This window comes from Dendrobates tinctorius, unplaced genomic scaffold, assembly GCF_039654945.1.
Source record: "Dendrobates tinctorius isolate UK_male_01 unplaced genomic scaffold, ASM3965494v1 ptg000120l, whole genome shotgun sequence".
NCBI classification, from domain to species: Eukaryota; Metazoa; Chordata; class Amphibia; order Anura; family Dendrobatidae; genus Dendrobates; species Dendrobates tinctorius.
The window spans coordinates 16,389,978-16,404,111 of NW_027361788.1; the positions used below are offsets into that span (position 1 = coordinate 16,389,978).

Consider the following 14,134-nt stretch of genomic DNA (forward strand, 5'->3'; position numbering starts at 1 on the left):
GTTAAGCAGACAGCTGCAAGATGACATTAATAGGCTGGGCAGGTCCATGGATATTGGCCCTTTAACAGCCTAAGAAAACCAGCACTCAGCCACCCCAGAAGTGGTGCATCCATTAGATGGTGCTTAGTCTCGACTCTTCCTGATTACCCTGGTGCATTGGCAATCAAAGTAATGGTTTTGGGGTTGATATCAGCTGTGTAATGTGCACTAACATCAAGCCCAGGGGTTAGTAATGGACACCCCCATTACTAACCCCGTAGTGAAAGCAAAGAAACAGACACACACACACACACACACACAAAAGTTCTATATTTGTAAAAAGGACTTTCTGGAAAAAAAAATCCCTCTTTCACCTACTTACTACCATAAAAAAATAATTCACAGGGTGCACTGCAATCCAAATGGAGGTACCACGATGATACCAGTCTTCTTCATCCAGCCATGGAGCCCCGTTCAAAAAACGCAGCTCCACAGACAGGAGCTACAATCACTGGCGGATCTCATGCTGCACAGGGTGAGAACCGGCAGTAAGTTATCACGCTGCGAGCGGTGACGTCAGTAAGGTTACCGCAGTTCAGCAGCTGTGAACTGTGAGAACTTTACTGACATCACGGCTTGTCACAGCAGCCGGGTCCTCGCATTACACAGCGTGAAAGCCAGCAGTGGCTGCTGCTCCAGTCTATAGAGTTGAGTTCTCGGAACGGGGCTCCATAGACTGGACAAAGAAGACGGTGATCATCGTTGAACCTCCATATTATGGATTACGGCAGACACCTGTAGATGACTTTTTTGGGTAATGGGTAAAAGAGCGTAATTCTAGGGGAATGCTTTTTACAATTAAAGGACTTTTCTGTGTGTGTTTATTTCTTTTGATTACAGGTTCAGTAATGGAGGTGTCTGACAGATGTCTCACCATTATGAACCCCTGGGCTTGATGCCAGCTGGCATTATATATCTGACATCAACCCCAAAACCATTACCCCTATTGTCACTGCACTAAGGCAATAAGGAATAGCCGCGGCAGAATTGGTGCATCTAATAGATTTCTGTGTTGGCCAGTGGTTGGTCTTATTAAGCTAGGGAGGGACGAATATCAATGGACCTTTCCAGACTATTAATATCAGCCTGCAGCTGTCTGCTTAGCCTTTGCTGGTTATTAAAAACGGGAGAATCCACATTATTTTTTTGGCGGGGTCCTCCCTTTTTAATAACCAGTACAGCCAAAAGTAGACAGCTGTGAGGTGATATCAATAGGCTGGGAAGCTCCATGTTTATTGGCCTCTTCCCAGACTACTAAAACCAGCTCACAGCTGTCCGCTTTCCTTTAGCTTATTATTAAAAATAAGGCTGACCCCAAGGTACTTTTTTCATTTAGTTATTAATTTATTAGCTAAATACAAGTACAGAAAAATACACATGCAAAGCACTAATTATATATATATCACTGACATCTATCTATCTGTGAATTTACTGTACTTGACCGATGAAATGTCGAGTTTCCTTTGAAATGTTTGCACAGAAGTCGGACACCACACGCATGGTCAATGTGCCGTGCAATTTTTTTTTTTTTAACCCACTGTCTTGCATTGGCGAGTCTCGTCCGATATATGCGGACTCTAACAGCATGCTGCATTTTTTTTCTCATCCAGATTCAAGATGAGGAAAAAAAATCACAGAACAGCACAGAATCATTGTATAACATTAGTCAGAGTGCAATCTGATATTTTTTTTATATGCAGATGCTATAAATTGTATTCTCCTTATTTACAGGCATAATGCAAGGACCCCCTTTCCTGTGACAGCTTAGCACATTGTGGGTGATGCCCCTGTCATCTGTATTTTTTCATTATATCTAATTAATAAATTATTTGCTTTTCTTGACTTGGGTTCTTCCACAGGCAGCACTACTAACTAGATGAGGATTTCCTCTGCGTAAGGCCGGGGTCACACTTGCGAGTGCAATGAGAGAAACTCGATCAAGTCTCTCGACTCAATACCTGGCTCTGCCGCCGGTGGTTTGGACCGGAGCGTTCAGCTGCATAGAAAGACATGCAGCAGCACAGTCAGGTCCCGAGTGACGGCGGCAGTGCCGGGTATTGAGGCGAGAGACTCGTGCAAGCAAGTTTCTCACATTGCACTCGCAAGTGTGTGTGGCACCCCTGAGGGTCCAATCGTCACAGAGGTACTGCACCTCAGCCAGAGGTGTGGTACCCCACTCTCGGGTAAGGCGGGGGCACTACCCGGCACCCGCACACTAGCATCCAACACCACACCACTCCATGCCAGGGGATCTGGGCGGACCCTATTTAGGGAGGGCCCCATCTCAAGCTGGAGGGGGAACTAGGTAGAGGGTGTGGGTAGAGGAAATAGATAAGGGTAGGAGACCTGGAGGTAGAGTGACAGTTGGAGAGAAAGTTGACAATTGGTAGTGGAGAGTTGTCATGGAAACGGGAGTCGGTTGGGGCAGGTGTCAAGAGAGGAGTGACGGAGGAGTCAGAGAGGGGCTCCAGTGAAGGAGAAGGGGTCCTAGGGGCCAGGGAAGTGAAGAATCCACCCGTGGCGCCAGAATCCACGCCGTCCGTAGTCGGGTGAAGGGACCAGGTCGCAGTGGGGAACAGCCTCAGACTAGTGGAGAGACTGTAGGACACAGCTATCTAACCGGAGGCTGTAGTAGCTGTGTGATAGCCAAATTCACACAAAATGGCTAAAAGGCAGCCAAATAGGGTCAAGGGGACCGGGAGGACCTGAGGCTGCTGGCTTGGGACACTGTGTATGAGGCGCAGGGCAGGGAGGGCGTGAACCAGCGCAGAGAGAGACGACCTGAGAAGGTACACAAGAAGAGGGACCCGGTAAAGTGTACTCCAAACTACCTGAGAGCTGGCTGGACCACCGACTCGGGGGACACAGCACCCGGCTGGTGATTGTAACCTAAAGACTGTGAGTAAAGTGTGAAGACTGCACCCTGCTGTGTCCTCAGATTGATTTACTGTGTCATCTGCCCTGTACTACAACAGTTACCATCATCAAATTAACCCTATAACTGCCCTGGGGCCTGCTCTACCTGTGGAGAGCTGTAACATCTCTGCTGCGTCACCAACCACCCCAGTGGACCTGAATCGTAGCGTCGGCCATCTATTGCCGAACACCATGGGTGGCGTCACGACTTAATCCCTATAAACTTTCCCCCTTGCATTTTATTGCACGCCCAGGGCCATGGACCGTGTCACTGCTGCCGTGACATCCCCTGAAGAACTGACCGGCCTGGACCAACTACACCCGGCTCTAGCGGGCGCTGCATGTGACCCCGGCCTAAAGCTCTAAATTGCATTCTTCATCATCACAGGCATAATGCTGGGGCACACATACCATTGGTGCAACTTCTGTAGCCGCACAGGGACCCAAGAGGTATATTTATTATTCTTGTAATTGTAACAACTCGTACAATAAACTGAACAGATTATTTATGATGATCGGTAATGTCATTCCATCTTATTTGTATACTTTTTCTTGAGGGATTATTCACACTTACATATTATGGATCTGTATTAATTCCTTCCTTCTCTTGCTTTGTAAAAAAAAATAAAAATACCAATACATTCAAACTACACAAATGAGCTGAAAAGCAGAAGTCCATGGTTTGCCTTTAAAATCGCACGTTCTATATTTGTATAGTTCACATCTGCATATTCGGTAATTGCTTCAGCTTTACAAAAACAGCAAAAGAAAAAAAAATAGGTATCCTTCTACAAAAGGGAACTAATAGAAAACTCAATCAGGGAACAAAAAAGTTACAATTTCTAAGTAAAAGCGAAAAAAAAAAAATACGGATGAAATATAGATGGACAATATATATACCTTACGCAGATGTGAATGAGCAATTAGGCTAAGTCTAACCTTCTTTGTAAGGCGGATGAGATCCTCCCCGGTATGCGTGAGACGTGGAATAAGATGTGAGCTGTAAACGTCGCTGATGGCGGCATAATCCCGGCTTTCTTGACGTGTGTGGTTTAGGACCATGTACAAGCAATTGATTGGGGACAGAAGTGGCTGATCCTTCCTAAATGAGAAGAAGAGTAGAGAAGTGTTGTAGGTGGGGGCTACATGGCGAATTTGGCCTTGTTGGCTCACAGAGCGATACAAGTGAATGGGGTCACATTGCGAACCTGAGGGCTCTGTATCAAGCCAGTCGCAAAAATGCAGATGAGGTTATTATTATTATTATTATTTATTGTTATAGCGCCATTTATTCCATGGCGCTTTACATGTGAGGGGGGTATACATAAAAACAAGTACAATAATCTTAAACAATACAAGTCATAACTGGTACAGGAGGAGAGAGGACCCTGCCCGCGAGGGCTCACAATCTTCAAGGGATGGGTGATAATACAGTAGGCGAGGGTAGAGCTGGTCGTGCAGCGGTTTGGTCGATCGGTGGTTACTGCAGGTTATAGGCTTGTCGGAAGAGGTGGGTCTTCAGGCTCTTTTTGAAGGTTTCGATGGTAGGTGAGAGTCTGATATGTTGTGGTAGAGAGTTCCAGAGTTGGGGTGATGCGCGAGAGAAATCTTGTATGCGATTGTGGGAAGAGGAGATAAGAGGGGAGTAGAGAAGGAGATCTTGTGAGGATCGGAGGTTGCGTGCAGGAAAGTACCGGGAGACGAGGTCACAGATGTATGGAGGAGACAAGTTGTGGATGGCTTTGTATGTCATGGTTAGGGTTTTGTAATGGAGTCTCTGGGCAATTGGGAGCCAGTGAAGGGATTGACAGAGGGGAGAAGCTGGGGAATAGCGGGGGGACAGGTGGATTAGTCGGGCAGCAGAGTTTAGAATAGATTGGAGGGGTGCGAGAGTGTTTGAGGGGAGGCCGCAGAGCATGAGGTTGCAGTAGTCAAGGCGAGAGATGATGAGGGCATGGACTAGGGTTTTTGCAGATTCTTGGGTGAGGAATGAACGGATGCGTGAAATATTTTTGAGTTGAAGTCGGCAGGAAGTGGAAAGGGTTTGGATATGTGGTTTGAAGGAGAGATCAGCATCAAGGATTACTCCGAGGCAGCGAGCTTGTGGGACTGGGGAGAGTGGGCAGTCATTTACTGTAATTGATAGGTTCGTAGGGGGGGTCACGTGAGATGGGGGAAAGATGATGAATTCTGTTTTGTCCATGTTGAGTTTCAGATATCTAGTGGAGAAGAAGGATGAAATAGTGGACAGACATTGAGGGATTCTGGTTAGTAGGGAGGTGATATCTGGTCCAGAGATGTAGATCTGTGTGTCATCAGCATAAAGATGATACTGAAAGCCATGAGATTCTATGAGCTGTCCCAGGCCAAAGGTGTAAATAGAGAACAGCAGGGGCCCTAGGACTGAACCTTGTGGGACTCCGACAGATAGGGGGCGAGGTGAGGAGGTGGTGTGTGAGTGGGAGACGCTGAATGTCCGGTCTGTTAGGTATGATGAGATCCAGGAGAGGGCCAAGTCTGTGATGCCGAGGGATGAGAGGGTCTGTAATAATAGGGAATGGTCCACTGTGTCAAAGGCAGCCGACAGGTCCAGGAGGAGGAGGACAGAGTAGTGTCGCTTGCTCTTGGCAGTTAAGAGGTCATTGGTGACCTTAGTAAGGGCAGTTTCAGTGGAGTGGTGTGACCGGAAGCCAGATTGTAAGCGGTCGAAGAGGGAGCAAGAAGAGAGATGGGAGGACAGTTCAAGGTAGACGTGTTGTTCCAGTAGCTTGGAGGCGTATGGGAGAAGTGATATAGGGCGATAGCTAGATGCAGAGGATGGGTCAAGAGAGGGCTTTTTGAGGATAGGTGTGATGGAGGCATGTTTAAAGCTTGAGGGGAAAACACCAGTTGTTAGTGATAGGTTGAAGAGATGGGTTAGGGTTGGGATGAAGACTGTGGTGAGGTTTGGGATGAAGTGGGATGGGATCGGGTCGAGTGCACAGGTGGTGAGATGTGATCTTGAGAGTAGAGTGGAGAGTCGATCTTCTGTAATGGTGGAGAAGTTGGTTTTGAAGGAGGAGGGCTGGGAAGTCGGGAGGAAGGGCTCTGGGGGTTGTTGACCAAAACTGTCCCTGATGTTATCAATTTTCTGCTTGAAAAATGAGGCAAAGTCTTCAGCTGAGATGAGTGGGGAGGGAGGAGGTGCTGGGGGGCGGAGGAGAGAATTGAAGGTGTTGAATAACTGTTTAGGGTTGTGAGACAGGGAGGATATGAGAGATGAGAAGTAGGTTTGTTTAGCTGTGGCGAGTGTGGTCTTGAAAGTAGTGAGGGACTGTTTGAATGCGATGAAATGCTCGTTGGAGTGGGATCTTTTCCATCTGCGCTCAGCAGCCCTGGAAGCTCGCCTCAGCTCTTTGGTCAGGCTGGTGTGCCAGGGCTGTCTGTTGATTTTGCGAGTTTTGGTATGTGTAAGTGGGGCAGCGGATTCCAAAGCTACAGCTATTGTGGTGTTATATAGAGCGGCAGCGTCATCCGCATTGTGTAAGGAACTTATATCTGTAAGAGGGAGGAGGGATTCGGAGAATGAGTGTAGGTCAAGGTGTTTAAGATTCCTGCGAGGGTGTGAAAGTTTGTGGGGTGGGGATTGTAGACATGGAGTGAAGAGGGAAGAGAATGTGAGCAGGTTGTGGTCAGAGAGAGGAAGAGGTGAGTTAGAGAGGTTAGATAGGGAGCAGAGGCGGGTGAAGATGAGGTCCAGTGTGTGGCCATCTTTGTGGGTGGCTGTAGAAGACCATTGAGTGAGGCCGAAGGAGGAAGTGAGAGATAGAAGTTTAGTGGCAGCTGAGAGGGTTGCACTTCTTACAAATTGCTTGTGGCAGATGCAGTATTATATGGGTCATAATGTGATCCAATTTACTTGCAACCGCAATGAGAGAACTTCGGTTGCGCAACGGATGTCGCAACCCCAATGTTAAAGAGAAGATTCCTACAATTTTCACACCCATTTGGTCATTACCTGTGATGTTCCTTAGAGTTGCGGATTTTAGAGGAGAAGCGATCACACAGCTTTTCAAGGCTCCGGGAATACTCCAGGTTGATCTCTGCTTTCCTGCGCAGGAACTCACTCAATTCTTGCAGCAGCTGCTGCCGATGATCCACCTGAGCATCTATACATTTTCCTTGCTCAATCAGCTGGCTGCGGATCTCTACGAAGAGGAAGAGAACAGGTCAATGTAAATGTCTGATCCTCATGGGAAACATGGTAATGTGCCAAATAACTCAACTTAGTTATACTTGTATGGCAATCATTGTGTGAGACCAGTAGAAGTGAATGGTCACATGTGCACTACTGCTCCATTCTCAAAGGGGACTTTTGCCATGCAAATGACAGAAACCTTGACAAAACCCTATATGACCTCCATCATATGTTACTAGGGATCCATCTTCCACCATTGGGATCTGACGTTCAACCAATGCATCACAGATCCCTGCTGAAATACTGCTGACAATGAGCAGTATATTTGTGTTAAAAATGAAAAATCAGCACACAACGAAAGGTCTAATTCTGTGTCCAAGTGAATTTTTGGCATTTCTTTTTGAGTTGGTGTTTGACAGGACTGAAACTGATAAGGTTTCTATCTTCCACACTAGCAGGTTAAAATCCCTGTCACACTAAGCGATATCGCTAGCAATATCGCTATAACGTCACTGGTTTTGTGACGCAGCAGCGATATTGCTAGCGATATCGCTGCATGTGATACTTGCCTCCGACCGGCTCCCCCGCTGGTTATCGCTGATCGCGCGAGAACGTCCTGGACCGTTTCTCGTCGTCAGCTTCCTGCGGCGCTTCCTGTGGCGCCGACGAGCGATGCGTGGACGCGGGCGGGAGGACGTCAGGATCGCCTCGTCTGACAGGTAAGTAGCGACCCCCGTCCCCAGCGATGTCGCTGGTGAGATCTGCCTGTGTGGCAGCTCACTAGCGACCACTTAGCGATGCACCAGCGATCCTGACCGCGTCATATCACTGGTCAGGATCGCTGGTGCATCGCTAAGTGTGACAGTACCTTAACAGTGAGCCACAAGCTGCAATAGTGTATATGACAGATTTTTTTTTCCAGCCTAAAGATCTAAATATTATTCTTCTACTTTACAGGTACACACGTGGTTAAAATTGTTGGCACTCCTCATTTAATGACAGAAAAACCCACAATGGTCACAGAAATAACTTGAATCTGACAAAAGTAATAATAAATCAAAAATCTAAGAAAATGAACAAATGAAAGTCAGACATTGCTTTTCAACCATGCTTCCACAGAATTTAAAAAAAAATAAAACTCACGAAATAGGCCTGGACAGAAATGATTGTACCCCTTGTGGTGTAGTGACCACTGTGTCCGCTAGGGGGCGCTGTGTGGATGTCCCAGGAGAGTGGATGAATGGCAGAATACTGAATGACCATTATGTATCTCAAGGTGGGTGGCCTTGAGATGGAGACTTATGTGTGTGTTGATCAGCAGTGATACTGCTGAGGTGCTGGTTCAATGTGTCAGGGACTAGTTACCTACAAACCCACCCAGGGGGTGTGTTTAAGAACGCTAGTATAAAGTGTGTATGAGTGGTTCAAGAACCTGTGATGAGGTCATAGCCATGTGACCCGGTGGGCGTGGCTAGACCATATAAGGTGGCCAGGGTAGGTCACATGAGGTGAATGCTGGGACCTGGTTGGTCTGTTTTGGAAGGCCTCGTCTGGGAGAGATGGGGGCTGTCTTCCTGACAGCAAGGAACGCTGTGTTGAATGGCTGCACGTGCTTGATGATTCCCTGGAGGGAATGGACGTCTGCAGCGTGATGAAGGAACCATGAGGAAACCCTGACGTGGTGAGATAACTGAGGCTGAAGAGCCTGTGTATGCCTAACCTGTGTGACCACAGGGATTTACAGAGCTGAACTCTGTCATGGACCCTATGCTGATGTTATGAAGTTTATGTTGCTGCTGTGGGTTTATGATGCTAAATAAACCGCACGGACTATGATTGTTTATGGAAAACCCGTGCCGGATTTGGTTTTGTGGCTACTAAGCGAGTATCCCCTACTTGAATAACAGCGCTACCTTACAATCTGAAAATGATGAGACAAAAGGGACATGGTAAATCAAGGTGTGTCCACTAATTAGCATCACAGGTGTCTACAATCTTGGAATCAGTGAGTGGGCCTGTATAGAGGGCTACAGATACTCACTGTGCTATTTGGTGACATGGTGTGTATCACACTCAACATGGACCAGAGGAAGCGAAGGGAAGAGTTGTCTCAGAAGATTAGAAAGAAAATTACAGACAAACATGTTAAAGGTAAAAGTTATAAGATCATCTCCAAGCAGCTTGATGTTCCTGTGACTACAGTTGCACATATTATTCAGAAATTTAAGGCCCATGGGACTGCAGCCAACCTCCCTGGATGTGGCCGCAGGAGGAAAATTGATGACATCAAAGATGGATTATATGAATGGTAACAAAAGAGCCCAGAAAAACTTCTAAACAGATTAACCCCTTTACTCCAAGGGTGGTTTGCACGTTCATGACCGGGCCAATTTTTACAATTCTGACCACTGTCTCTTTATGAGGTAATAACTCTGGAACGCTTCCATGGACCCCGGTGATTCTGACAATGTTTTCTCGTGACATATTGTATTTCATGTTAGTGGTAAAATTTAATTGATATAACTTGTGTTTATTTGTGAAAAAAATGGAAATTTGGCGAAAATTTTTAAAATTTCTCAATTTTCCAACTTTGAATTTTTATGCCCTTAAATCACAGAGATACGGCACACAAAAAACCTAATAAATAACATTTCCCATATGTTTACTTTACATCAGCACAATTTTGGAACCAAAATTTTTTTTTGTTAGGAAATTATAAGGGTTAAAAGCTGACCAGCGATTTCTCATTTTTGCAACGCCATTTTATTTTTACGGACCACATCACATTTGAAGTCACTTTGAGGGGTCTATATGATAGAAAATACCCAAAAGTGACACCATTCTGAAAACTGCACCCCTCAAGGTGCTCAAAACCACATTCAAGAAGTTTATTAACCCTTCAGGTGCGTCACAGGAATTTTTTGAATGTTTAAAAAAAAAATGAACATTTAACTTTTTTTCACAAAAAAATTACTTCAGGTCCAATTTTTTTTATTTTACCAAGGGTAACAGGAGAAATCGGACACAAAAGTTATTGTGCAATTTGTACTGAGTACGCTGATACCTGATATATGGGGGGAACCACTGTTTTGGCGCATGGCAGAGCTCAGAAGGAAAGGAGCGCCGTTTGACTTTTTCAATGCAAAATTGGCTGGAATTCAGATCGGACGCCATGTCAGGTTTGGAGCCCCTGATGTGCCTAAACAGTGGAAACCTACCACAAGTGACCCCATTTTGGAAACTAGACCCCCCAAGGAACTTATCTAGATATGTGGTGAGAACTTTGAACCCCCAATGGCTTCACAGAAGTTTATTAAGTACAGCGGTACAATTAAAAAATCAAATTTTTTCCACAAAAATGATCTTTTCACCCCCAATTTTTACTTTCCCAAGGGTAACAGGACCCCAAAAGTTATTGTGCAATTTGTCCTGAGCACGCTGATACCCCACATGTGGGGGTAAACCACTATTTGGGCGCATGGCAGAGCTCGGAAGGGAAGCAGCGCCATTTGACTTTTTTGGCTGGAATTGGGATGCCATGCCGCGTTTGGAAAGCCCCTGATGTGCCTAAACAGTGGAAACCCCCCACAAATGACACCATTTTGGAAACTAGACCCCCCAAGGAACTTATCTATATGTGTGGTGAGCACTTTGAACCCCCAAGGGCTTCACAGAAGTTTATAACGCCCAGGCGTGAAAATAAAAAAATCATATTTTTTCCACAAACATGATGTTTTAGTCCCCAATTTTTTTATTTTGCCAAGGGTAACAGGAGAAACTGGACACCAAAAGTTGTTGTCCAATTTGTCCTGAGTATGCTGATACCCCATATGTGGGAGAAAACTACTGTATGGGCACACGTCGCGGCTCGGAAGGGAAGTAGTGACATTCTGGAATGCAGCGGGTGTCATGTTGCCTTTGGAGAGCCCCTGATGTACCTAAACTGTGGAAACCCCCCATAAGTGACCCCATATTGGACACTAGACCCCCCCAAGGAACTTATCTAGATGTGTGGTGAGCACTTTAAACTCCTCAGTGGTTCACAGAAGTTTATAACGCCCTGGCGTGAAAATAAAAAAATCATATTTTTTCCACAAACATGTTCTTTTAGTCCCCAATATTTTTATTTTCCCAAGGGTAACAGGAGAAATTGGACCCCAAAAGTTGTTTTGGTGAGCACTTTGGACCCCCAAGTGCTTCACAGAAGTTTATAACGCCCGGGCATGAAAATAAAAAAATCATATTTTTTCCACAAAAATGATATTTTTACCCCCAATTTTTTTATTTTCCTAAGGGTAACAGGAGAAATTGAACCCCAAAAGTTGTTTTGCAATTTGTCCTGAGTAGGCTGATACCCCATATGTGGGGGTAAACCACTGTTTGGGCGCATGGCAGAGCTTGGAAGGGAAGCAGCGCCATTTGACTTTTTCAACGCAGAATTGGCTGGGATTGATATCAGACGCCATGTTGCATTAGGAGAACACCTGATGTGCCTAAAAAGTTGAAACCCCCCAATTTTAACTCCAACCCTAACCCCAACACACCCCTAACCCTAATCTCAGCCCTAACCCTAGCCCTAAACCTAACCCTAGCCCTAGCCCTAACCCTAACCCTAGCCCTAACCCTAACCCTGGCCCTAGCCCTAACCCTAGCCCTAACCCTAATGAGGAAAACGGAAATAAATACATTTTTTTTAAATTTTATTATTTTTCCCTAACTAATGGGGTGGTAAAGGGGGGTTTGATTTACTATTTATAGCGGGTTTTTATGTTTGGCAGCTGTCATACGCTAAAAGACGCTTTATATTGTAAAAATAGTTTTTGCATCACCACATTTTGAAACCTATAATTTTTCCATATTTTGACCCACTGAGTCATGTGAGGTCTTATTTTTTGCAGGACGAGTTGGCGTTTTTATTGGTACCATTTTCGGGCACGTGACATCTTTTGATCGCTTTTTATTCCGATTTTTGGGACGCAGAATGAACAAAAACCAGCGTTTCATGAATTTCTTTTGGGGGTGCGTTTACACCGTTCCGCGTGCGGTAAAATTGATAAAGCTGTTTTATTGTTCGCGTCAGTACGGTTACAGCGATACCTCATCTATGTCTTTTTTTCAGTTTTGGCGATTTTATGCAATGAAAACAATTTTATAAAAAAAATTATTATTTTTGCATCGCTTTATTCTGCGAGCTATAACTTTTTTATTTTTTCACTGATGATGCTGTGTGGCGGCTCGTTTTTTGCGGGACAAGATGACGTCTTCAGCGGTACCATGGATATTTATATCCGTCTTTTTGATTGCGCGTTATTGCACTTTTTGTTCGGCGTATGATAATAAAACATTGTTTTTTGCTTTGTTGTTTATTTTTATTTTTTAAGGGGTTCGCTAAAGGACGCGGTGATATTAAATATGTGTACTTTTATTGTTTTTTTATATTCCAAAAAAATTAATTTATTAGGGAATTTTTTTTTTGTTAGCGATTTTTTTTTATAAATTATTTTTACACTTTTTTTTTTTACTTTATTACATTGTCCCAGGGGGGAACATCACTGTCATGTGATCTCACACAGCGCTGCTACAGATCAGCGATCTGACAGGCGCTGCACAAGGCTTCCTCATGCCTGTGCTCTGCAGGCACTGAGGAAGTCGCCTCCCTGCAGGCCCCCGTGGCCATATTAGATCTGGGGACCTGCAGGGAAGGAGGCCCCCAGAGCAGCACAGCACATCGCGCTGTGCTGGGGGTCTGAGGGAAGCACGGAGGGAGCCCCCTCCCTGCCGATGCTTCCCTAAACCCCCGGTACACTGCGATCATGTTTGATTGCAGTGTGCCAGGGGTTAACATGCCGGGGGCAGTCCGTGACCACCCCAACACATCGTGCCGGGTGTCAGCTGTGATAATCAGCTGACACCCGACCGCGATCAGCGGCGCTCCCCCCCCCTGTGACCGCCGCTGATTGCTATGACGTACTATCCCGTCCATGGGCATAGGGGCCCGGGGCCCGTGGACGGGATAGTACGGCAGATGTCGGGAAGGGGTTAAAGGTGAACTTCAAGCTCAAGGAACATCAGTGTCAGATCGCACCATCCGTCGTATGAGCCAAAGTGAACTTCATGGGAGACGACCAAGGAAGACACCATTGTTGAAAAAAAAATCATAAAAAAGCCAGACTGGAATTTGCCAAACTACATGTTGACAAGCCACAAAGCTTCTGGGAGAATGTTCCATGGACAGATGAGACAAAATGGAACTTTTTGGCAAGGCACAGCATCTCTATGTTCACAGATGGAAAAATGAAGCATATCAAGAAAAGAACACTGCCCCTACTGTGAAACATGGAGGAGGCACTGTTATGTTCTGGAGCTGCTTTGCTGCATCTGGCACAGGGTGTCTAGAATCTGTGCAGGGTGCAATGAAATCTCAAGACTATTAAGGGATTCTAGAAAGAAAGGTACTCCCCAGTGTCAGAAAGCTTGGTCTCAAGGGCCTGTCACACTAAGCAACATCGCTATAACGTCACTGGTTTTGTGACGTTATAGCGATATTGCTAGCGATATCGCTATGTCTGATACTTACCTCCGACCGGCTCCCCCGCTGGCAATCGCTGATCGCGCGAGAACGTCCTGGGCCGTTTCTCGTCGTCAGCTTCCTGTGGCCCCGTGTACACGGGCGGGAGGACGTCAGGATCGCCTCATCTGACAGGTAAGTAGCGACCCCCGACCCCTGCTATGTCGCTGGTGAGATCTGCCTGTGTGGCAGCTCACTAGCGACCACTTAGCGATGTACCAGTGATCCTGACCGTGTCATATTGCTGGTCGGGATCGCTGGTGCATCGCTAATTGTGACAGTACCTTAAGTCACAGGTCATGGGTCTTGCAACAGGATAATGACCCAAAACACACAGCTAAAAACACCCAGGAATGGCTAAGAGGAAAACATTGGACTATTCTGAAGTGGCCTTCTAGGAGCCCTGACCTAAATTCTATTGAGCATCTTTGGAA

At 45.9% G+C, this 14,134-nt stretch overlaps 1 protein-coding gene across 5 annotated transcripts in view; it reads right to left on the bottom strand.

Moving 5' to 3' along the window:
- Positions 1–14,134, bottom strand: part of ARHGAP4 (Rho GTPase activating protein 4) — a 144,166-nt gene that overhangs the window by 70,576 nt on the left and 59,456 nt on the right. For all 5 annotated transcript variants that reach the window (XR_012235005.1, XR_012235006.1, XM_073590779.1 and 2 more), the window contains exons 2-3: positions 6,953–7,142; positions 3,895–4,057 (exon numbers count right to left, since the gene is read on the bottom strand). Coding sequence is in view for 3 of the 5 variants with exons in the window: in XM_073590779.1 (XP_073446880.1) it covers positions 3,895–4,057; positions 6,953–7,142 (353 nt within the window). In the remaining 2 variants the exon portion in view is untranslated. The remainder of the gene's footprint in view (positions 1–3,894; positions 4,058–6,952; positions 7,143–14,134) is intronic.